General features: G+C 38.0%; 1 protein-coding gene across 3 annotated transcripts; it reads right to left on the minus strand.

Annotated features, from left to right (window-relative positions):
• Window positions 1-292: 292 nt before the first annotated feature.
• prr7 (proline rich 7, synaptic) lies at window positions 293-20,902 on the minus strand. Of its 3 annotated transcripts, none has more exons than XR_002753441.1 (4): window positions 20,521-20,902; window positions 10,696-12,253; window positions 2,102-3,298; window positions 293-1,998 (listed from the first exon to the last, which is right to left on the minus strand). XR_002753441.1 is itself a non-coding variant. In XM_023341801.1 (4 exons), exons 3-4 carry the CDS (start codon window positions 11,156-11,158, stop codon window positions 2,742-2,744), a joined length of 1,020 nt encoding a protein of 339 aa, XP_023197569.1. In that variant the 5' UTR covers window positions 11,159-12,253; window positions 15,057-15,140; window positions 20,521-20,902; the 3' UTR covers window positions 293-2,741. The 3 variants fall into 3 exon arrangements, 2 of the variants coding, with proteins under 2 accessions (XP_023197569.1, XP_023197568.1); XM_023341801.1 differs by adding an exon at window positions 15,057-15,140 and having other exon boundaries at window positions 293-3,298; XM_023341800.1 differs by having other exon boundaries at window positions 293-3,298.
• Between the last annotated feature and the right edge of the window lie 3,329 nt (window positions 20,903-24,231).

Raw genomic sequence — 24,231 nt, forward strand, 5'->3', positions numbered from 1 at the left:
TGCACACACACTAAACAAATTAACCTGACAGTCATGTTTTTGGACTGTGGAAGGAAGCCAGAGTACCCAGAGAGAACCCAGCATGCACAGGGATAACATGCAAACTCCCCTGGCTGGGAATCAAACTCAGTACCTTCTTGCTGGAAGGCAACAGTTCTACCAACTGCGCCACTGTACAGCCCATAAAGTTATTTTTTTATTTGAGGCTAAAAGTTCTTCAATGAAATTTAAACTTTAAAAACTCTGAAGACAAAATAAATGAATGAAATACAATAAAATCTAAATTATAACTGCAAACCTATTAGGTCCTAATCATCTTATGAACATGTCAAATTGAACATTTCTTACGAAAAATTATTTCAGACTTGAACTAAGGGAAGTTCTTATTGGCAACTTTAAATTTGATCATCTTGTCAAATGGTTTCTCTGCTGCAACCAAATTGGTTGAACTCTAAGGTTGTTTACGAGTATAAAATGGAAACATGAAGGTATGAAGTGATATTTGAATACAGATTGACAAACTGAGTCTTTCATTTTAACTTTGGAGAGTATTGATTATTGTAACATTAATGAAAAAATAACAAATTAGGTGATTTATAAGTGAATTTAACACATTATTCATTTGTGCACTACTTCCAGAAAATATCTGTGTATTGAATGACGAAATGTCACTTTAATCAACAACATGCTTCCGTCTCCTCATTCTGCTCCCTGTTACTTTGTCATAATAACTGTCTCTGATATTATTATGATCGAGCCTCTTCACCCTGATAAAAACCTTATAACGAGCATCATTTTGCAGCAGCGGGACACGATGAGGGATTGGGAGCATGTGACATTTAAATAAATTGCTCTGTTTGTTGCTTACAGGCTGAGACTGTGAAGTCAAATCTAGCTTTGTAGTCTAGAATTTGCCCATCATTGCTGATGATCCGTTTAAAGGGCAAACCAACAGGGGATTCATCTGCTGTAGGTTAGAAAAGTTCATCTGAACGCCTCTATTATTTGTGCCAGAAAATTTAAAAGTTGCTTCACCTCAGGCGATGCTTTTTAGGATGGATTTTTTGAAAATCACGACTATTTACTTTTACCCAAAGTTAAAAGGTCAGGTGGATGAATGTGGAAGTAAAGCTGTGTTTTTGTTCCTCACATAAAAAGTAAATCTCATGTTTTCTTCCTGTTCAAATACACATGAATCAAATGAAAGTCTTGTTACCAAGGCATCTGCAGAGCTTGGTGAGATCCAGTTTAGTTTCCATCCTTCATCCATTATTATTCATGTACTCCATAATTACAAACTTTTCAAAATGTTGCATTGGTTGATCCGTTTATTGACCAAATATTGGGAGATTTTATGAGTTTGCATGTATTGGATATGAAAATATATATATGTTTCCATATTTGGGTAACCAATCATTAATTAGAGTCAATCAAGGAAAAACTTGTTGATTTGGATAGCTAGCTGATTGATTTATGCTTTTTTGCATTTAGTTCTATTAAAGGAAGTGTATATAGTCACTTTTCCCTTTGTTGCTCCCTAGACAAAGGGGAGAAACCTTGTTGATGAGAATGTTTTATTACACAAGAAAAAAGGCATTCTGACAATGTTTCAAAGATTGTCTTTCATGGCTGTACATGAAAAAGGTCCTTTTCGTATCAGAGATCCAGCTGACGTCATGTAATTTAAAAAACAAATCTCTACTGACGGTGAAGACAGCACTGAAAATGACAAAGAGGTTACAAAACAACAATCAAAGTTCACTTGATTCTGAGCAGTTGTTCTCCGTTCTTAGACGAAGCTTGGCCTTCTGTTTGGTGTCACACGATGTCTGGGTCGCACTGAAGGTCACCGTGTGCTCTTCTCCTACGCCTTAATTCTCACAGTACTTGAGAGGATGCAAACTGTGAGCCGAGTGATACAAAGAAAATCAGAGCAGATAAAGGAAACAGGCAGTTCTCCGGAGCCATGGCAACAGCAGGCCGGTACAATGGGTGGCTCTGAGACAGAAGCAGAGATCAGGGATGAATGAGAGAGGAGGTGGAGATGGAAATAAAGACCAGGAGAGGTTGGATTTGCAGATCATTTGTTGCACATCTTTACCTCGTTATGGCTTCTTCTTCTCTCCTCCTCTGCACCTCCAAAGTTCTTCAACTCTGTCAGCCGCAAAAGTGATGGCAGAACACCGCTGTAGCTCTACAACAGTAGCTGTGTTTCAATTGTAATGTGTGCAAAACTGTCAATATTCTGCTAATGTTGAAAAAACACAATTTTGCAATTGTGTTGTTTCCATTAAATAAGAAGCACAATTGAAATCACATGTGAGTAAGTTTGTTCACTCGATAATTTATTAAAAACATGTTATTATCTTCTTTGTGGTTAGCACTAGTGGCAACATCCAGTTGTTGATTGTGACTCATGTGATGCCAAAAAACGTTTCCAATGCAGTTTTGCGAAATAAACCAATTTCGATATGGCCAAACAAACCACTTCATCCTAATGGCAAAACATTTTATTGAAAACAAGTTTTTTTTCAAAATTGGTGTATTTCCCTAAAGCAAATTTATTTTCCAAATGTCACATTTCATAATTACATGATCAATGGAAGCACAGCTACTGGTACAAACTGGTTTGTGTCCTCCTGTACTCACACATTAGCTCTGCAAACTAAGTAAGTACACTCCTGAGTTCATTTCCAGTTCCTCTTACTGGCTGATACGATGCTCCCAGTAGGGATCCAGGCTCAGACCGCAGTGCTGCGACCCAGCAAAGGGAAGGCGGTTGGCATACCACAGCTAGGCTCCAGACTTCTCAGTCTATGAACCCCCTGAATACCTTGAAATCCTCCCTGAAATCCCCGCATGCTCCTCTGAAGTCCCCGTATTTCACTTTGCATACTCTCATAATGAGTCCTAGACTCCCTGCGCGGCATGGTCGCCATGGCGGCAGTGTTGGCCACCTGAAGCGAGCGCGCCCCCGGTGGGGTCAGGCTGTTGTTCAGGTCCATGTTGGACAGGAGGTGACCCAACGAGTCCCAGCGCTGGGATGAAGGCAGGCGGATTAGCGAGGAGTAACCTCTGTCAGGGAACACGGTGGCCACTGGGGGCTTGCTGGTCTCGGATGTGACGACCGGAGGCAGGTGGGGGTTTTCCCTGGAAGGCAGCGGCACTCCCCGGAGTGGGCCGGGCTTCAGGTACGTCCCCCCTCGAGGGTCAGCCAAGACCTCGCTGTAGGGTGGAGGGGGGTCCTCCATCAGGACCGCATCCTCATAGCAAGGCGGCTTCCCAAATACATCTGTGTCTGGAAGAGAGAAAAGACTGGCTTAGAGACGGATCAGGCATACAATTCCTCAATATGGCTGCTACTGACAATTATTTTAGTAATCAATTACTCTGAAGATTAATCAAATATAAAAATTTGGAACATTCTGCAGTTGTTTCATTTAACCACTTAAATTTATTTTGTAGAAAATTAGAAAAACATTAAAAGATACAAATAAGTTAATTCAGATCCTTTAAACATTTTATTGACTGAAATGCAATAACATTCTTTTATTGAATGTTTTATAAAACCCTAATCCATATACAACAACAAAAAAATACTTCTAACATTAATACGTGAAAAGTTCAGCTCTTTCTGCTTGATTCAACGTCAACAGTGTAGGGCTGATCTGGTGATTCTTTTTAATAATTGGACAGTTAAAGGTGCTTAATAAGAGATGAGGGTTTTTTTTTTAACCAAATTATCAGTAAAAAAAACCCTGATAATTCAATTTTTTTACTGAATTATTATTTTTACTGAATTATTTGGATAATGGAAAATAAATATGTTCTACCAGTTTCATTTTTCTGGCCAATCATCGATATTTAAAAAGCACCAATTTGTTTCTGTCCTAAATAAAGCAGAAAAGTTGCCAAGTTGGCAACAGTAGGCTGAGTATTGTGAAACGTAGCCCTCTCTCAAACCCCTATGGTTGAAGAAAACATCGGTGGATAAGTTTGGGTTCACATGTAAGTATCGACCAATCATCAATCACCCAAAATTAAAGAAATGGGGGCAATCAATGTAGACATCCCTAAAATCTCCTCCCATCCTCCCCTCCAAGGCCAAGTCCCTAGAGGAGACTGAAGAGCACATGGATCACTCTTCTGAAGTGCTTGTGATATTTGGTCAGGTTTAATGAATTGGTGCTTTAGAATAAAAATTGCTGAATGGATGAGATGAAAGCACAAAACTTAATGATGTTTGATAAATGATGAATACTTTGTGTTGTACCAAACATTAAAAGAAAGTTCTGCTGGACTAAATTCAGAGGACTGCAAATGGCACCCCAAGGTTGCTATTTGAAGATCCATTTGCCTTCTTACAAGACATTTTAAATATTTTTTTCTGCTTTAAATTTTCTAAACAGCGCTCCATGATTGCAACGTGAAAAGAGTTTTCCTGAGGTGGTACAAAATGAAGCATTGCGTGCACCAAGAACGAGGCTGCAGCGACATCTGTGTGCAAACATGCTGCGTTTTTGGGACACCGATCATAAACCTGTTGCCTGCTGGGTTACACATGACAGCATGTTCATTTGCTGCTCTGATCTCAAGCTCCCTCTCCATCTTTCCTAAGCATCCAGATTTGTTCTTTGTCTCATCACTCTGTAACTGCACCCCAGCTCTCCATATTCCTTTGGTCTGACTGTTTGTTTAGCAGTTTGTCATCCAGTATTTTTCTGCGGCGCACACTCAGATATTCCCATGGCGGGAGCAAAATGCCAAACAAACCCACACGATATGGAGGTGAGAATGCGAAGTTATGAAACGGCTCGGTGCTGATGATGGCTGAGATCTCCACTTATTGCTCATGACTGACTAACACTGTTTATTATATACAATGGAGTGTAGTGAATGAGTGACAGAGGCTGTGATTTCACATGTGGGTTTTTTTTCTGCGCTCTGACAAGATCAAGAAAACAGTTTCCGCAGATTCTTTTTATTTTTTGCAGAGCTCTGTCAGGGTTTTTGTGTCATTCTTTTCACAGGTTAAAGTTTTTTATACTCTCCATCCTTTGGGATATGACTCGTTGTATACTAGTCATAATTTATTTTTGTTTGCTTGAGCCAAGTTGGATCTTTTCTTCCTACTTCCACACTGTAAGTCCTGGCAAGGAGTGACAATGTGCAACATGGAGTTCATAAACTCTCATGTGTTTAACACATTCTGCTGTGCCACACTCATCAGCACCCCTGCTGGTAAGTCTTTGTACAGCCCCAGTAGGACAGCACTTAGTCTGGTCCTGGATCATTTCACATGGTGAGAGCACACAAAGAGAGAAATCCTTGGCTAGTTCACTTCTCACAATGTTTCTCAACTGTAGAGTCCTGGTCCTTTCTTATGTGCTATTCTTTTCAGCTCAGCTCAAGGGCTTTCTGCAGGATTTTAGTGTGTGGAGTCAGATGGACATAGAAGAAGGTTGATTATTGTGCCTGAGCTGTGGCGGAAGCTTCAATGAAAGGTGCAAAGGTGGCTACAACTGTAAAACTACAACACTAAAACTGCTTAAAATTTAAATGAAGGTCTGAAACCCATGCAATATTATTTTTCCTTTATTTTATTTAGCCATATGTCAGTTAAGATTGGAGCCTAAAATGATGCCTAAAATAATGCAACCATTACATCATCCATCTGGATGTTGTAATGGTTGACTTCAACATTTAAAGGGGCGGTATTACATATTTATCCATGCACATGGTGTCATTTTACAGCACAATAAAGTAATTATGTTTCCTTGTAAAAATTATGTCCATATTAATTTTGACTTAAAAGAAATTTGAGTTCATAAATGAGCTACTTTTCATTAAAGAAGTAGCTATAAACACATACTAATTAACAAACACAGTTAGCACATGTTTGCTAATTGCTGCCAGCTAGTCTGAATGAGCTGAGTGGGGTTTTAAGGGAATCAACAATTTAGTCTCAATAGGCCACGTCAGTCTGAATTTTCAATTTTATCTGCAATCAGAAAACAACATATGGAACAAAGACAACATTTTAAAGGGAGATAATCTTTTGAATAAGTCTGATTTTTGGGAAATTTTTGGAAACCAAACATGAGGATAAATTGCAGCAGCTTCAACCCACATGAGTTCTCTCAGGACCTGTGCACAGTTACTGTACACTCACTGTTGGAAACTAACAGCTGGTTGCTGAACTGTTGCCATGGAGCTGGGTGTATTTATGGATGCAAATGTGTTTTGTGTATGTTTGTGTACCTGGCTGCAGTCCATCACCTCCCCCGTCAGGGCTGACAGACACCTACAGAAACCCAGCCTCATTGTTTCTCATGTCGAACGTGCCGCGGCAAACAATACGAGCAGCTGCCACAGAGGCTTGAAATAAACATTAGCATGGAGACATCAGCAGCGCCGACGTCAAGGTGGACGTTTGTGTCCACAGGGACAATCACAGATTTAGTCTGATGGACAGATGATGGCAATCTAGGAGCTACTGTTAATAACGCAACCTCGCCTGAATGTTTGTGTCTCTGTGAAGTAGAGCTGCAACTAATGATTATTTCAGTAATTGATTATTCTCATGGCTAATTAAATAATCAGACAAAAAAACTGGCACATTCTGCAGATTTTTTTTAACCAATTAAGCCTTTTTTATTCACTGTTAGAAATACATTAAATAATTGTTTTTCACGCAAGTAAATATTTTGTTGCCTGAAATGCTATAATGTAGCATTCCTGTAGTGTACGCTTAATCATTTGTAGCAAAGGATGAATCTCCAGATACAAATATCATTCCACCATGTGAAAAGCTCAACTTTGCTTCATTTAATATCAGTACCGGGGGGGCTGACCTGATGACTATTTTTTACATTAGCAAATTAAGAATTGGATAGCAAAAGGTGCTTAATAGATTTTTTAACATATTTTGAGCCTAGTGGAGCTAAAACTACCTCTTGATTAGTTCTTTTTTACAATATATGTACAGATTATTTATATTTTTATCTTAAAAGCACATGTATCAATATTTTTTAACAGTATTGGTTTAATTACTGCTCTTCCTGTCCTTTCACCAATTGACCTTGCTGAGTGTATACAACAGTTAACAATTAATTGACAATGGCATTGAATGACATCATATACTGATTCAACAAACCCACTGTCATCTGGACAAAGCAGGCAGCCCTGAGGATCACGCCCTTTGATTTCTCCAGAACGTTTAACATAATTTATCCTGATTTACTTGGTCAGAAATTCCAGAAGACACAGATGGAGGCCTCAACAATCACCTGGATGAACAGACCAAAGCTTTGGGTGTATAACCAGGTGGTCAGGAGCCCCACAGGGAGCTATTCCTGCCTGATTTCTTTTCACTCTGTACTCCTCAGACTTCCATTGCCAAACAGAAATACTCAGTGGACCCTGGAGGATTCTTTATAAAATCAAGAAAATTACGAACCACGCTGACCATTCTACTGTCATTTACAAAGGAGGTTCTTCAATTAGAGGCTTTTTCAGAGTCACTGTAATACAGACTGCTACAGGAGATCCTTCCTGCCCACAACCATGAGCATCTATGAAGAAGAACCTTGGACAGTTTGAGTTGCAAAATTTGATTTGAAAAGGTTGAAATTGCCATAGCAACCAATGTTTTAGCCACACTCTTCCATTACTAAGCAGCTTCTTCTTTCTTATATTCTTCCGTCATGAATTCACCTCCACAACAAGACAGCAGGAAGTTGGTTTGCTCACTGTTTTCAGGCAGCAGCTGCACTCTTTTAAATTTAGATTTTTTTTCTTTTTTTCTTCTTTTTTTAATGTTTTTTCTTCATTTCCATTTCTTTTGCATTTTGAAGAACTTTACAGTCCAATAACTTCTGTTGTCTTAATCTCTGCAAGGAAAATCACAACTTCCTTCTCTTCTTCCTTCCCCTGCTGGCCAATTAACTATGAAGTGTTAAATATTAAGCTGTGAGGGCATTAATCTATTTCTTTGCTGATTTAAACCAGCTCACTGGAGTCTTGAACATCAGCACTGAAATGATATACAGAAGAACAAGAAGCCTAATTTCCTCAGAGGTGCAGATTTCCCTCTTCCCCTTTAAAAATTTGAGATCAGAGCATCTCCACAGCTCTCTTTTATTCGCATAATCTACAACTGAATTGTGCAGCTTTATTCGTGCTGCTGCCTGGTTACTGGAGCTCTTCATCAGTCTGCCTTGTGAGCAAGACTCCAGGCTTTTGTTTTATCCTCTTTGTGATTCTCTGCTCATTATACGCCTCTGACAGGAGTTTCTTTAAGTTTCTCATTTCCTTTTTCTCTTCTTGTTTTGTTAGTATCATCCAGAGTTCTAAAAGGATTAGCAAGTCTTACTTTATCAGTCTGTTTATTTCTGTTTTACTCTGTAGATGACCATGAATTCATCAGTATTTAACATATATTTTGTCCGGTGGTGAATAATGCTGAATGATTAATGATAAATGTATGAGTTGCTTCGTATTTAATGCTGCACACCAGCTATTCAATTATTTTGCTACATCTCTGCATTTTTATTTTCTGGATTCTTCGCATGCCAGACTGCTTGGGATTGTGGTTTTTTAAGGCTGAATTCCTTCTGAGAAACAGAGTTTTTACCTTTGTGAGGAAGGGGAAGGTAAAGCAGTGCCTAAATCTCATGAATAAATTTAGATTAAAAAGCTGCACAGTTATGCTTTAGGCTGGCAGGGAAAAGGAACGTCTGAGGATTAAAATTTTCTACTTACTGCTCATGATTTTGGTGTGTGAAGGAGGGAAATATTCTTATGAATTGCTTTGTTTGTTTCAAAGTACCTTAAAATGATAATTGTTTCCAATTGGTTAAAACAATTGAAACAACAATCTCAGAAGGTTTTCATTGAGAGAATAATAAAATGCTTGAGAGGTATCAAGGCACTAGTGCAAATCTGCTCTGCTGACTCCCTGCTACTTCCTACATCAAATTGGGGTTCAGACCATGTTGTCACTCACTCTGTCAACGGTCAGCATCCACAGCCGACACCCACGCCTCAGTTGCAGCTGTCATCATGACGCCCTTTGGGGGGGCCTGAGATGCCCAAAGAAACCAGAATCTGATTGTGCGTGATGCAGCGTTATTACATGTTTAAAGTTTAATCTTCAAGAGGCCAACATGAATTGACGGTAAACTGGAAATGTAAGGTTTGTGGGTGAAATTCTGATCTTGTCCTCAGATAAATACACCTAGCAAAAGTTTTCAAGCTGGTCAACTTTAGGACATTTTGTCTCGTTACAAACACAACTTTGAATGTATTTTATTTACACTTTTTGTGATAGTTTTATAACATTTCCACAAATACAAATGTTAGGATCATAGCCTCCATTTGCGTTCAACTGTCTTTTAAAGGGGCACTATTATGTATATTCATGACAGACATAGTGCCATTTTATAGCATCATCAAGTAACTATGTTACCTTCAGTTGATATAAAAATACTTTAAAGATCAAACATAACGTAAAATAAATTTGCAATTTAATGACTTAAATGGGGCCTCTGTCTCTTTAACCCTTTCATGCATGAATTATGATCCTTTGTGTCAAAATTTTTTTTCCATTCAAAAAAAAAAATCTTAAGGCATAAAAAAAGGTAGGAAAATTTTTTTGTAAAAATATATATATATTTTTATGTGATCAATCATAATTTTGTCCAAATACAAAGTTTTTATTTGAAAAATACATCAGTAGTATTGTTCCTTAGGGGTTATCTGATGTCACAATATTTTTTTTAACTTGCAAGAGTCGTCTACAGTAGAAGGAGGGACCGGGTCGGTTCTCATGCTTTTTTGTCTGTCGGCCATATTGTATTTAACAAAAATAATTTCTTGCATTTGCAGCTGATGGCCAGTAGTTGATGGTATATTTTATGATGCATTAATGTCCACCTCAGTGGTCTGTGTGCATTTATAACATAAAAATCCACAGGAAGCACAAGAAAATGGCTTTTAGATAGCTGTCCACTGTAGTGACCACTATGCTGATTGCTTTCAGAACGTCATCACAACATTTCTCTATTAACCCTTTAACAATGCAGCTCCAAAGTGGAGATTTCACACTGCACTATGTCAAATGAACCAAACACTTTGAAAAAACGGTTCCCCTCCTCGCCTGTGGGGGCGCTGCATCAAGAAGTACTGCGGGAAACAACATGAAAACCTCTAGAGAGGACACTGCGCACAATTTCCTTTATCTCTAAATGTAAACAAAAACGGAGTAGTGTCTGATTTTAGCAGGTGTAGGAGTTCTCTAGTCATTGGCAAAAGGCCACAAGCCATTTGTCCCACTAGCTCTAGACTCACACGTTTGCTTTGGTTGTATCTACCCAGAATGCCCTGCAATTTAGTTCGCTTCCTGCTTTTGTAGCGGTCTCCGTTTTGCTTGGCGTTCACATATGCATTCGAACCACACCAGAGTTCACTTCAACCAAACCAAGACCCAAGCTTTTTGGCGGACCAGAGTTTACTTTTTTTGCATCTACACCTCCTGAAACAAACCAGACTTTCCAGACAAATGAACTAGAGTTCAAGTAATGTGGATAAACAAGGCTGGTGTGAATCCAGCCCAAGAGAGCTGTGCTGAAACAAATTTCTGGACATAAAACGTTGCTTTTAAGTTCTCACTCATGCCACTCCTTGAAACATTACCTGGCATGCTGACCCAGTTGGCTTGTGGCATCGGATGAGGAACCGGCAGAGCGACGGGCGCCGCCAGCATCTGGGAAGGGCAGATCTGCGGTGGCGGCTCCCTCTGCACCTGCGGAGGCTGCGCCGGTGGCGGCGCCGATGGGTATCCGGCAGGATGAGCAGAAAGCGGCTCCATCTCCACGGCCCGCAAACATTGTTCTCTGAGTCTGTCCTCTCTGTGCCGCTTCAGCCGGCGCTGTAAAAAGCTGCAGAAGCAGCACAGCATGACGATGAGGGCCCAGACCAACCAGAAGCCAGCAAAACAGGCCAGGAAGGTGTAGGTGCCCTGGGACATCACCATGGCGGTGACAAGAAGAGTAGTGAATTCTCCGCCCGAGGAGATAAGAAAAGTTTTTTGGAGATAAAAGATGTTTTTAGGAGATAAAAAATGTTCTTCACAACAATGAAAGGGAGAACAGACCATCCAAGTTCATAAAGCTTGAGACAGATTGAAAAATACCCCAAACGTCACATGTTTGAAGACTGATATAAGTCAAAGTATCAAATTAAAATAAGGACGAATGTTTGTGATGGACATTATTATAACAGCTAAAAACAATCCATGTTATAGTTTTGAATGTGTTAACAGCTGATCAAATTCTTAAAAGCAGTCGAGGTTTATGTTGCTCTCCTCAAAATTCTGCTATTTCATAGGGTTACAACTAGCAATTATATTAGTAATTGATTATTCGGACGATTAATCAGATAAAAAATTGGCATATTTTTAAGATCTTTAAGCATGTTTAAGCCTTTTTTATGCAATATTAGAAATGCTTTAAAAGTTGCAACTTAACAAATTCACTTCCCTTTTAAATAAGAAAATAAAGATTTTATTGCCTAAAACATCAAACAGCTTGATGATGTGCAATTTGACTATTTCTTTGCATTAACTGAATATTAACTGAATAGCAAAGGAGCTTAAAAGATTTTGTTGTTTACAAAATTTGAACCAGGTGAAGCCTGAACTGAGCCACTGAAGGAGTTCTGTGTAGAACATATTTACAAAGGATTTTTGTTCTAAATGCAAATGTACATATTTTGTACAGTTTTGGCTTAATTACTGAAAATGCTATTTCAGCAAATAACCTTTTTCTATACTGTATACTCCAGTTAATGATTAATCGATTACTACATGAGTTGCTCGGTTAATCATGATTAAAACGATTAATCATTTCAGTTGGCCTATTTCCAAAGAATCAAAGACAAAATCTGTCTTTCCTCCTCATTTCCACAGCAAACATCCACTTATTGCCCCCACAGCGCTCTGCAGGATCCACACGACTGAAAACATTTTCCTGTCAGAGAAAAAACAAATGGTCTTCTTTCAGGTTGTGATCTTTGGAGGGTTGAATGGAGGCGACATCCAATCAGAAGCGCCAAAACCCACAGAAGTGATGCCTTCATCCGCACGCAGCCCAACAGCTGGTCCCTTCAGGGAGTCGGGGGTCTCCCCCACACCGTCGGGAAGCCGAATTCCTCCCCCTTAGATCCCGGTGGGACTCTTCATTCTCCAGCCGTTCTGCGAACAGAAACAGACATTTCTGATATAGCGAGGAATAGAGACAAACCATTTAGCTGCTTTGATCAGATTCATGCCCACAGAGGAGCTTTGAGATAAAATATCCAAAGTGAAGGAGGTAATTGGAAGCTTACGTCTCAAAATTATGAAGTTCAGGTTAGGATAAAAACAAATCTGGGTTCTCTCTGGGCATCTCCACTTCCTCCCAGAGTTCAAAAACACAACTGTTGACTGATTGTTGCTTGTCTTGCATGTTTCTGTGTAGCATATTAAACTGGTCATAACATTAAAACATGATGTAATGCTCAAAAAAGTCGATTTTACACAATACTGCCCCTTTAAGGGGAATGGAGATCAAAATTGCAACATTTGCTGCGGTTCGCTTTCACACTGTCAAACAGACCAAACTATTTGAAAAACCTGTTCCCCACCCTCACCTGAACCAAGAACCACTGAAGAAGACACTGAGCGCAACATCCCTTATCATGAAATATGAACAAAAATGGAGTGGCGTCAGACTTTAGCGACTGTAGGATTTCTCTTTTGCATTTGGTAAAAGACCATGAGCCATTTCTCCCGGTAGCACTAGACTCTTGTGCTTCTGCTTGTTTTTGTTTAATTTTTTTATTTCAGAATGCTCTGTGCTGTAGTCCATGTCCTGCTTTTGGAGCGGGTTCCAGTCTGTTTGATTAATGGATTAACCCTTATGAGTGTTGCTTGTCTTGTGTGTTTCTATGTTGCCATGGACTGAACTGGCAATCTGTTTGTCGTGTACCCCGCCTCCAGCCGGAGATGGGCACCAGCAGTCATGCAAGGAGAAGAGGATATTGACAACAAATGGATAAACGTTTTTTAAGTCATAAAAGCACAAAACTAAATCTAATGAACAACAGCAAATCCTGAAATTTCTGTCCTGTTTCTACACAGTGATTCACAGACTCTTCTGTTCAGTTTAAGGATTAATTCTGAACACAGAAGTTCCCGCTGGGCTCCATGTCAACAACCCCAAACAGACAGACGGTAATTAGGCCATAGACCTCTATCTGTCCAGATCTGACTTTCTGTGGAGATGGTGGTGTTAACATTTGTTTCAGATATTTTTATACCAAACTTTGTGTGTCTGTCTTGTTTCTGGGAAGGGTTTAGCATAGGTTAGTCACTCTAGCAACAACCTATTGAGTAACTTGTGCAGTAGCAGTTTTGCCACTGTGTCTCGTAACTGCTTAAAAATAAAAACGGAGTGAAAGGAGAATATAAGTACAACATCTCAAGAGGAAACTGGATAAAACAGCCTATCACAGTTAACAGTTTAACTTAACAAAAAACTATCAATAATTACTGATATTGACTAATATGAAAGGCTTATCAGTCAAATCATCTTCTTAATAAGTTAAATGTTTTTCTGCTATATTGTCCAAAACTAGTTAGAAATGTATATATATGGGGTGCTGTGGTGGTGCAGGGGCACAGTATGACCCATGTATTGATGCCTTAGTCCTTGTGCCGGTGGTCACAGGTTCGATTCCCGGCCTGGTGACATTTGCTGAAAGTCTTCTCCCTCTTTCTTGTCAAATTACTTTCAAAGAAAGGACACTAGAGACAACAAAACAACAAAATACATAGCATGCCACTCTCACACAGATCTGAGCTTGCACTGCTGCAGCAGTAATGAGTACATGACAGTTGTGAGCAATGGTGTGCTCTGACTAACTTCATCTAGTAGCTGTAATACCTAAAATAAAATTATTATTATTATTATTATTATTATTATTATTATTATTATTATTATTATTATTATTATTATTATTATTATTATTATTATTATTATTATTATCAAAAAAAGAAATGTATATATATATTTTATCAGGATCTGTCTGTTCCACAAATGTGTATCTTGTGAGCCTTTGTCACAAGATAGTTTTCTGTGAACCTTGACCTGAAGTGGAATTAAACCATGCCAAACTACAAAAGAAAACAATAAACATGTACATGTTAGATAATGTTTTCTTTCAGCCTGAAGAAAGCCTGATGTAAATAATTTTATTTTAGGTATTACAGCTACTAGATGAAGTTAGTCAGAGCACACCATTGCTCACAACTGTCATGTACTCATTACTGCTGCAGCAGTGCAAGCTCAGATCTGTGTGAGAGTGGCATGCTATGTATTTTAATTATGTTCTCAAAACAATAAAAGTTCTCAAACTCATTTTGTTAGAATCTAAAAAGTATTTTTGCAGACATAAGTGCCTCTGACCAAATAAGTAGACCTGGCTTTGTTTTGGTTTTTTTCGGATGCTGTCATCTCCTACATCTTTTTTTTTCCCAGCAGCCCGTTACTCAGTGATGTGTTGCTGATGTTAATGAGCCATGTGCTTACTTGTACTTGTAACTTGTAACTTATTGCCTGAAAGCCAAACAAAAGCATGTGATACATACAGTATATGGTAGAAACTATAGAAAATTGGCATACGATAGAGATCTGCAGACTATCAGCTAACTGTGGTAATGCTTGTTGATGACTTAACTGGCCGACATCAAAACAGAGAAAGTGGGAAGCAGTGTGGCTGAGAGTGCAAGGGAAGAGCTTGTTTAAAAGGCAGATACAAAAACATCAATTATCTGGACTTGGTCCAGGTTTAACCTCTTGGTGCAACGCTCAGGAGGAGCGTGACATCACGGTCAGACAGCGGGGAAGCGAGGGGCGAAAGCGCACGTGAGGTCGGTGCGATCCCCGCAAGACGTGAAGAAGGTAAAGCTTGCTGAGTCCAATGGACCCTGTGTCTTAACACTCCTGCTGTCTTACCGCGATTCTCAGGAGGAGTGCGGCAGATATCACAGTTAGACAGCGAGACAGCTCTGTGGGGAGGGTGATGGCCTGACCGTCTTTCTGAAACCAAATGCACAACAGAAACTCGTAAAAGCACATGGAGTGACAGTGCACAGAATGAAAAACTCATGAGGACCTAGTAATTAAAGCATGGATTGTTTTTTTAACTTCAAATAATGTATTTTGCAAAAGCAAAACAAAACAACTGAAATCACTATTTTCTCACAAATTGGAAGATTTTATCTTTTTTTCTCAGTTTCCAATGTGGCAACTTGTTCCTGGTTTTGCCACCACATTTTGGCTGATCTCAGAAGATATCTGCTTAATTTTACCTATAAAAATAATCTTGTAACTATTAATCTTAATAATCTTGTAAATAATCTTGTTTGTCTATTTTTGGAGAATTAAAAAGTCACAGCAGGCTTGCAAGGAGCTGCAGAGACAATCAGTGTATGTGTTGCCCTGTTGCTTGAGATTATTCCACATCATGAGTGTAGGTTAAGCTGAAAATATGACATTTCATCAATCTGAAGCACATTCATCTAACTGAAGTGTTTTCCTCTCTGGACTGGACTCTTCCACTGTATTACAGAAACATTTATAGCAGGAGTGGAAGTGTTGGTGTCATTGCCCATCCCTGCAGCCTCCCTAAGGACTCGTATGGCGGTGCCCGTTGTACTTTACAAAAATTGTGACTCATCCTGTGAGGTCGAACCGCCGCTGGTATTTCAATCTGTAGGTGCTGATGTGGAACGGAGCTTCTGTTTATTTCCTCTATAACCCACAGCATTCTACACTCGTAAACCTACACATGTGCAGCAAAACCGCAGCTAAGCCACATGCTGAGGCTATTTAGACCAGCCTTGTGTCCCCCCTTTACCTGATGTATCTCAAGTGAACTGATAGAGACTTGATTTTTCAGAGATGGGAGGAGTTAAAGGGGTAACATAAGTGTTTTGGTGGCTCCTCTGTATATCTGCTTGAAATGACAGGACTGTTTTACACACATGTAAAATCCTTTCAACAGCTCAGAGAAGCTACAGCTCCCTCTACATTCATTGGCACCTCTGATGAAAATGTGAAAAACGCCACAAAACTCATTCATAGCAGAACAGTTCAGAAAAATTCATCCTTTTATGTTGAGGACATTAAACCAGTGAATACATTTTTGATGTGATCATCAGTTCTGGATTGACAAAATACCCAGTGCGGACCAATGGACAATATCTGGCACTGTACTGAGGTACTTTTTCAATATTCATTATTTGTTTCACACCAGATCTGCCTGGACTGTACCAAGTCGGTACTTAAACATCACACAAGGACTTTTGAAAACACATTTCTATTATTCTGAACATTGTGGCTCAGAGTTCCTTTTGAAATACGCTGCTGCATTCATTTTAAAAGGTTTTAAATAAAAAACAGGGCTTTTTTTTACCAGTTTTCCTGAACATGGGACTAGCAAATATATCAATTAAAATGTACAGATCATCCCTACACTGTATTGATGTTAAGTCAAGCAGAAAGGACTGAGCTTCTTACATGTTGATATTAGAAGTATTGTAAGAATGTCCATCCTAGTGTAGTTCTGTTAGTCACAGCTCTAGTTTTAAACTCTTAATGAAGTTTTGCTAAATACTTAATGAGGATGAAACTGAATCTATTGTTCTGAGGATTTAATATTTTTTAATTTTCTAAGTAAGAGCCATCTCTGAAATAGGTTGACCACTTCCACGCTACCAAGTTAGTTCTGACCAACCGATGCAACTAGACACCATGAGCTGTTTTGTGATTCCTGTTGCCTAAACCCTGGCAGTGATTCTGAGTCATTCAGGTTAATCCCTCAACAAAGTTTTCCTGTTTTTCCTAAACTGTTGTAAAGCTTTCATGGTGGAATATGTATTTTCTGGATGCAGGTGGCCTTCATTAGGAGGTAAAGCATGTACAAAATATTTTTACACTGGCTGATGACCAGTTTGTCCTGTTTGTCTCTGTGTTACCCTGCGCAAGACTGGTGACCTGTCCAGGGTGACCCCGCCTCTCGACAAAACCTTCACTGGAGATAGACACCAGCACCCCTCCTGAACCCACTAGATGGATGGATGGATGGATGGATGGATGGATGGATGGATGGATGGATGGATGGATGGATGGATGGATGGATGGATGGATGGATGGATGGATGGACGGCTGATTACCAAGAAATACCAGAAAAACAATGAATATTAGAGAAAGAAATCAATTAAATTAACTACTTTGGCTGATCTCAGAAGATATCTGCTTAAATTTACCTATAAAAATAATCAGTTTGTCTATTTTTAGAGAATTAAAAAGTCACAGCAGGCTTGCAAGGAGCTGCAGAGACAATCAGTGTATGTGTTGCCCTGTTGCTTGAGATTATTCCACATCATGAGTGTAGGTTAAGCTGAAAATATGACATTTCATCAATCTGAAGCACATTCATCTAACTGAAGTGTTTTCCTCTCTGGACTGGACTCTTCCACTGTATTACAGAAACATTTATAGCAGGAGTGGAAGTGTTGGTGTCATTGCCCATCCCTGCAGCCTCCCTAAGGACTCGTATGGCGGTGCCCGTTGTACTTTACAAAAATTGTGACTCATCCTGTGAGGTCGAACCGCCGCTGGTATTTCAATCTGTAGGTGCTGATGTGGAACGGAGCTTCTGTTTATTTCCTCTATAACCCACAGCATTCTACACTCGTAAACCTACACATGTGCAGCAAAACCGCAGCTAAGCCACATGCTGAGGCTATTTAGACCAGCCTTGTGTCCCCCCTTTACCTGATGTATCTCAAGTGAACTGATAGAGACTTGATTTTTCAGAGATGGGAGGAGTTAAAGGGGTAACATAAGTGTTTTGGTGGCTCCTCTGTATATCTGCTTGAAATGACAGGACTGTTTTATATGGTGTATCAAATCCTTTCAACAGATCAGAGAAGTTACAGCTCTCTATACATACTGGCTATGGAATTAGTCAAAAACTATTCAATTTCAAACTTAAATAGTTTTAAAACATTTCAAACATTGGTTTTAAGAAGCAGAATTTTGAGTATTACATGTACTACAAATTATTTGTTTATTTCCATTTTTTTATGTATTTCTAATGAAGTGGTCAAATGAAAAATCTGCTACATTTCACCATTTTTTTATCTGATTGATCGGGTAATCATAGGAATAATCAATAGAATAATTATTACTAAAATAATCATTAGATGCAGCCCATCTGAGATATTTTTTTGTCTTCTGGTAAACTTATTTGACCAGATCCCCTCTCCCTTTTTTAAAAGCAAATGTTTAAAAAGACAGGCAAATTTCTTTAGAGAATCACTCAGAATGTTCCTTACTCTGTTGCATTGCTAATACCAGTATTACTGCCTCCTGCTGGTCAGGGATGGGATTTCTGGATGTTTTTACTCGCGTTGCTCAAGAAAATACAAGTTAAAAACAATTCTACATCTGTTTTAGAAGGATTTTGACAGGGTGTGCTTTAATATCACATTGATTGCTTGGGATGTAATACCACATGCGTGAAATCAGTGGATCAACAAGTCTTGCTTCTACAAACAGAGCTTCACATGTCAGCCAGGATTCAAAACCAGGAGTCTCTTTGTTTTAAGGTGGATCTGTGTCCTTACCTGAAGGCTCTAGACCACAGCACGTCAAATTTCACTTAAAATTTGGGATTATAATTCCAAGATCCATGTTGTTCTCCAGCTGATGGATTTGTTGATCTGATTTTTTTTTTGCCTTATCCTCCTCATGTAGAGCTTTAGGGATGCAGGCAGTGAAGAAATATGCCAATATTTTATGACAGTTCTCTAAGTGTCATTTCCTGGACTCTTTTGTTTTTTTTTAATCTTTGATTTTCCTGAATTTTCAAGGTTTTAAAATCCTAAATCTTTTCTGGACCTCCTAAACGAATACAATAAAGTTAAATTGTGTTTTATTTTATGAGTTTATATACAGACTTAGCTGGAATTCCTAGGAGATAATGTTTTAGAAAAATATACAGGAAAGGTTCTGCTTGGATTAATAAGAAAAAATTGGCACAATCTGCAAATATTTCAGTTAACCTTTTAAGATTTTTTATACAATATTACAAAAACATTAAGAAAATGCAAATTAACCGTTTTATTCCTTTTTAAAAAAATAACAAAATAAACACTTTGTTGCCTAAAGTACAGTAATATGGCATTCCTTTAGTGTATGCTAAATCATTTGTAGTTTTTTTTGTTTGTTTGTTTCTTATTACCTAAAATGCTAAATGTATACATTTTTGCACAGCTTTGGCCTAATTACTGTTTTCAGTGTGCTCTTTAGGCAAATTGCCTTTCTTAGGGTCTGTACGCTCTAGTTAATGATGAACTAGATTAACTAAATTAGTTGACGATTATTTCAAGAATAGACAAATCATGATTAATCGTCCTTGAAAGTGCTTGATATTCTATCTGCAGTTTTCTAATAAAGTTGTAATAAATCTTTTAGGAGAAAGGACTCCTTACAGAAAGTCAAATGATTATTAATATTGCATCTAAGTATTTAGTTTGAGCAGGAAGATAATTTGCCTGAACACAAACGATTTGTTCAATGTAATGAACATTTATTATACTCAGTGAGTTATTGATCTGTATAAATGAAAATAGGTGGTCTTATGTTTTATACATTAAAGTGAATGAAATTGGGATTTTTTTTTGTTAAAATTGTTTTGTTCTCAGACGAAACAAATGTGATGTGTGAGAGAAATTTTTCCAAATTTTGTTACATTTTGTTATATCTTAGCTTACTTTATCCCTGCTATGTATGTAATATCACAGGACATTATTAATAACAGTAATAAATTATGTCATATAAGTGAATTGAAACTGGCGGCTAAAAACGATACAAATAAACTAAAGAAGACAAAGTGTGGTGCCGTAAAAGTTTGAAAACTAACTTTGGAAATGCTTAAAGGGTGCTTGAATTTTAATGTGGGGAAATGTATGAACCCTGTTAAGAGTAAGAATGATATTTTTTTTAAAAAAACTCAGCATAGATTAATTTAAATATTTTTGAATTGTTTAAAATCCATCTTAGCAAACAATAACAATTTATTAATAATTGCCTTTAAGCTCAGCTAATTAAATTGTATTCCAATAAAAACACAGTCAGTGGTGGTTATGAACAGGAAGTGGGCCCCAAATCAGATTCTGCCTAAGGCTCCATACAACCTCAGATCAGCCCTGCCCATAAGTCATATTTAATGTGGCATAAAATCATCCTTCAGTCAGCCTGGTTGAGTTTTTTTACATTATGTAACCCTCTGAGACGCCTTTCAGCGTCTCTTCTGTCATCCTGACACTGAGAGCAAACATGATGATGAGACGATCTAATAATGAGGCAGCTCAGGTAATAAACCTCCTGTTACTGTGGAGAAACTCACCTTGAATCCCTCCGCTGCTCTCGACGGAGTAGACCACTCAACTCATTCCATGGCGGCGAACTTTATGCCCCAAAATGTCCACAAACACGCGGGGAAAAAATAAAAATAAAAATAACGCGTCCTTCCAGCGAAGACGGCTCCGTGTCTGTGAGGTTATTCCAGCGGCTGCACTCTGACCGTCACCCCGGGGACAGGCGCGCGATCCGCGGCTCCGCTTCTGTTCGGCACGTCCGTATCAACACGCAGCTTTAAAGGTTCACCTTGGCAGCAGGACTCCTCCCTGCCTCTGCTTCATCCAGTCTGTCCCTCTTCTCTCATCAGTGTTTCGTGACTCTGACTTTCCGCCTGCCTGCCTGCCTGCTGGATGGGAATACAAATCAAACCGCCAGCAGGGGGTTTTCCAAGGACGCAGCACCAGAGGCGCAGACTGGTTTAGGTTGACATATCAGCTGATTGGTCTCTTGGTATGTGTCTCCCATCACTCCTGAGAAAAGCTTTTACTATTAATAAAAACTCATTTAATGAATAATATAATAGCGATTCATGAAAAAACAGAAATATTTAAGAACTGAAGCTGCTTTGTCTTGATAAAGTTATGGAATCATCTTTTTTAAAAAATATAAAATACAATTGTGGAAACTATTGTATAATGAAATTAAAATATTAATAAATTCGAAATAAATATTATGCATGTTAGTATTAATAAAGACAAATAATTGCAAAAATAATTACTGATTTATGAAAAAATGTTTATTTCTTATTTCTAAAATAGGGTGAGTCCATATTGTGATCTAGTCAAATGATACAACGGTTTTATTATAATATTAATAATAATACGGATAAAATAATAAATAAAAAAAGAAATAATCAATTATTATTAATGATAATTCTAAGGAAAAAAATAAAAAGCAAGAAATAAGAAATTATAGATTATAAATAATAAGCTAAAAAAGAAGTTAAAAATAAGGGGGGGGGAAATAATCTAATAAATGATAAAATAGTTTTAACAACTAAACAGTCTTTATTTTAGATGAAATTTTAGAATTTTAAAAGCCAATCATTCTGGCTTTTTACTGATGGAGTTATGGACTCGCTGTTTTTAGTAGAAAGAAAATAACTTATGGATTCACTAAATCGTAAAAAGGCAAAGAAGGTAAATCAACACATTATTGGCATTTCTTACAAATGTCAATAAACATACAGAAAACAAAATATCAGCTACAGTCAGTATCAGGTAGATGTCAATGGTAAGATGATCGTTTCCAGTGTCCTGGTTTTTAAAGTCCAAGCAACATGCTGGACCATCCAAATCGATCAAGGTTGGTATTAGAACCCAGAACTCAAAATAATTACTTCAAAATAGAAAATACACAACAACAGAAAACTAAAATACATGCATGACCAGGTCCATCCTGCAAATCTGATCTGTCAGCTGCTATTTAATGAAACTAGGATCATGCTGGATGAGGAATATTTCTCATTGGTAAATTACATTCCTAAAATAACTTCAGTTTTCCGATAAGCAATAGGATAAGTAAAGTACTAACTGTGATGTTTTATTTATTTTAACTGAGTGTTTCCATAAATGTTTTCTTTGACTTGATGTGTAATCAAAACATCCCACTCATTACAATAATGTTCTTTAATTTATTAAGTATCTCAAACTGAGACTGTTCACTGTAAGATAAGTAATGTTATACCTCTGTTAAACTCTTATCCATGCTTTTTGTAAAATACTTTATCATCTACAACCTACAACCTTCATGGGTTCCTCACAGTAAATGATTATAAATAACTTCAAGCTTCTTAGTGATGATGAATAAAATCTTTACATACATGTGAGGCTCTGGTCAGTCCAGCAGTTAATGTCCAAACTGGTCCAGTGCAAGTGACTGAAGTTGGTTTCATCACCTGATCTCAGTTTACCTGCAGCTAATTTGACTTTCAAACATCTCCAGTAGGCAGCATTCAAATTGTGATAAAGTGGGTCGCATCTGCAGGGGCCATTTGGTTCTCTTGGTAAAGCATGTTGAATAAAATGTTGCTTTTTGATGTATTTATAGGCTAATGTTTTCTTTTTTTTTCTTTTGCAATAATTGTGTGAAGTAGGTAGGGCTAGTCAGGATGTTAGCTTTAGTAGAAAGTAGTCAGAGATGTGAGGGAGGAATTATCACTGAGGACACAAGCTGACAGATATTAGGGTTTAACCGAACAACTACTCACCAGAAAGATGAAAGCTATTAATTTAATCCACAACACAGTTCTGCATAGGAGACAGAAGTGGAATCTCTCAGAGCTTGCAACATTAGATGCATTTCCATTACAAATGTGTGCAAAGCTTTGTCGATATTCCGCTAATGTCAAAAGAACAATTTCACAATTGTGGTGTTTCCACTGAATAAGAAGCACAATTAAAATCACACACAAATAAGTTTGTTCCCGTGATAAGTTATTAAAAATCCCTCAAACTATTTCATCTTCTCCTTTGTGGTTTTCTCTAGTGGAAACATCAGAACTAACATGATCAGCTGTTGATCATGTTACTCATGTAATGTGAATAAAGTGTTTCCAGTGCAAATTTGAGAAATAAACCAATTTTTTGTTTGCTGTGAACATTTGCTCCATTAAGCAGAGGTATTTTCCAAATCTCAAATTGTGCAATTATATGTTTAATGAAAGGAGTACTAGATTTGGCCAATTTTAACTTAGCTGATTATTCTTACATTTGACTTGACATTTGGATTGACAAAATGAATGTCTTCTCTGTCATGGATAGGGCTGTCTATTGCAATAACTATGTATTGCAATAGACACGTGATCAATATGAAAAGGCTTTAGCTGTTCAATCTCTCACAGCCGGATAAACAAGCTTGGTGGCATCAACTAACTTACTCACTCCTTGGTTTCCTGGAAACTCCCTGCATTTCTTTGGTTATGTAGGATAACTGAGTAATTTGCACAGCAGCAGTTTTAGGTTTTGCCACTGAGCCTCATAAATCATCAAAGTAGAGTGAAAACTGTGCATAACACAGGAAAGGTCACACCAACAGTTTGGCAGTATTTCAAGTATTAAAAAAATTGTAATAATTATCTATCAACAATTATTGATATCGACTGTTATGAAACGCCTCATGATAACTTTTTCAGCCCTATCATCCAGCACTAGTAATGGTAAAGTTTTAAGTGACAGTAAAGTAATCAAACACTTCTAATGGCTTCTGAAAGCTACAGATGTGAACCTAACAGTAGCTTCTGAAGCTAGCAGCTACTCAGACCCAAAAGCTAGCCAAAACTCAAGTTTTCACAAAGAGCAAGGACATTTTAAGGGGGAATTTCCTCAATGTGTTTGTGTTTTTTAAATAGTAATGTTGGGAGAGACTTGTAATCAGGTCTGCTGCTGATTTAAATATACAAATATTCCCAATAAAACAATAAAACAAGGGCATAAAGTTAACTCCAACAGTCTTCAAACTATTTTCCTCTTATAACTGTTGTCACTGCTTATTATGGCCAGAAAGCTTCTACCATTTATTTTGTACATTTTTTGTATATCTAGAGACATTGTCATGGCTCTCTTGGCTCTCTGCTCTGTGTTTAATGATACTGAGCTGTGACTTTAACTTTGGCACACATTAGCAGTATTAGTTTCTGTAATGTGAACATGTATACACTGTGGTGTCTTTGCAGCAGCGCCAGCTTCTGAGAAATGAT

This window comes from Xiphophorus maculatus, chromosome 11 (assembly GCF_002775205.1).
Source record: "Xiphophorus maculatus strain JP 163 A chromosome 11, X_maculatus-5.0-male, whole genome shotgun sequence".
NCBI classification, from domain to species: Eukaryota; Metazoa; Chordata; class Actinopteri; order Cyprinodontiformes; family Poeciliidae; genus Xiphophorus; species Xiphophorus maculatus.